Raw genomic sequence first — 1228 nt, forward strand, 5'->3', positions numbered from 1 at the left:
ATCTTTTCGACTAACGCAAATCTGATTGTGACTGTTCATGACAAACCCATGCAGCACCATTTCAGGATATACCTGCACTGTGATGATGGTAATAAACATGCATAGAGGACTGAATGGTGCTTTCAAACACACATCGCTAATATATCACGCCAACTTCTCGGTCTGACGCTGGGCCACCGGTGGGTGATCCGACGCCAATGTACACAACGTGACCACATGGGCTAACCTCGATGTTCGTGATGAAGTCACCCGGCTTGCAGTCAAGACTCACTGTACTGAGCATCTCACCAGGGCCATCAAGAGCAACATCGACTAGGGTAACACCCAACTGGCATCCATCAGAATGTCCTACACCAATTAGATCCTCGCGGAGGAAGCGCACAGCCTCAGTGAACATCGGGACATGGAAACAACGCGCAATATAATCCTTTATGAGTTTTGCTTTACTCGAATCTCCTCTTTTGAGTGGATGATAATCAACTCGTAGTTCGGCAGGGTGAATTGGTGATATGTAAGCCACCTGAAGGCTTCCTTCTCGAGAGAAGACGTCAAAACATGTCACTTCGGAGTCGGTCTCGATCTCCAATCCCCTCTCACATGTCTCAGGATCGACCTCCCACAACGAGAGGTCTCTCGGATAGAGTTGATAGTCAGCATATCGAATGTCGCGAATGTACAACTTGCCCTTATGATAGGTGATTTCGCTCCATAACGAAACTGATGGATCCGACAGAGTACCGTCGAGCACAACCCAGTCGCAGTGTTGTTCCTTCTCTAGGATCTCATGATGATCACCAAGTCTGTAGCAACGCTTATTCACAGTATCCAAAGTAAAGCGCCTCGACGCTCGAACATTGTCACGCCACCAGCTTCCCGCACGGCACTGGACACATCTACTTGTCGCGACAGCAGAGAGACCAACTGGTCGACGTCTGCCGAGGAAACTCATTATTTCCTGGGCCATTTCGTCCCCGGCGAAGGATAGAGTGAAAGTACACTGGCGCACAGCAATGATGTCCGTGATGAGACTTGATGTGTCGCGAAGCATTCATAAACGAGTAACTGCAAATTGACATTGCGAATACATACGCTCTCCCTGATGTGGATTGATGGATTAACACACAGACAACTAGCCTTCGGCATGCATTTTCCAGGAGATAGAGACAATGATGACCGTCTATTTCATTCCGGACAAGTTTGTGCGGAATCATGAATTAGATGCCACGTC

At 48.3% G+C, this 1228-nt stretch overlaps 1 protein-coding gene across 1 annotated transcript; it reads right to left on the reverse strand.

Moving 5' to 3' along the window:
- Positions 1-226: 226 nt before the first annotated feature.
- On the reverse strand, positions 227-1048 carry Pmar_PMAR001448 (hypothetical protein; the record flags this gene model as incomplete). Its single annotated transcript, XM_002785356.1, has 1 exon — positions 227-1048. A coding segment is annotated over one exon (822 nt), but the record flags the coding sequence as incomplete, so codon positions are not given.
- Between the last annotated feature and the right edge of the window lie 180 nt (positions 1049-1228).

The sequence above is a fragment of the Perkinsus marinus genome (genome assembly GCF_000006405.1).
Source record: "Perkinsus marinus ATCC 50983 genomic scaffold scf_1104296933010, whole genome shotgun sequence".
Classification (NCBI taxonomy): Eukaryota; Perkinsozoa; order Perkinsida; family Perkinsidae; genus Perkinsus; species Perkinsus marinus.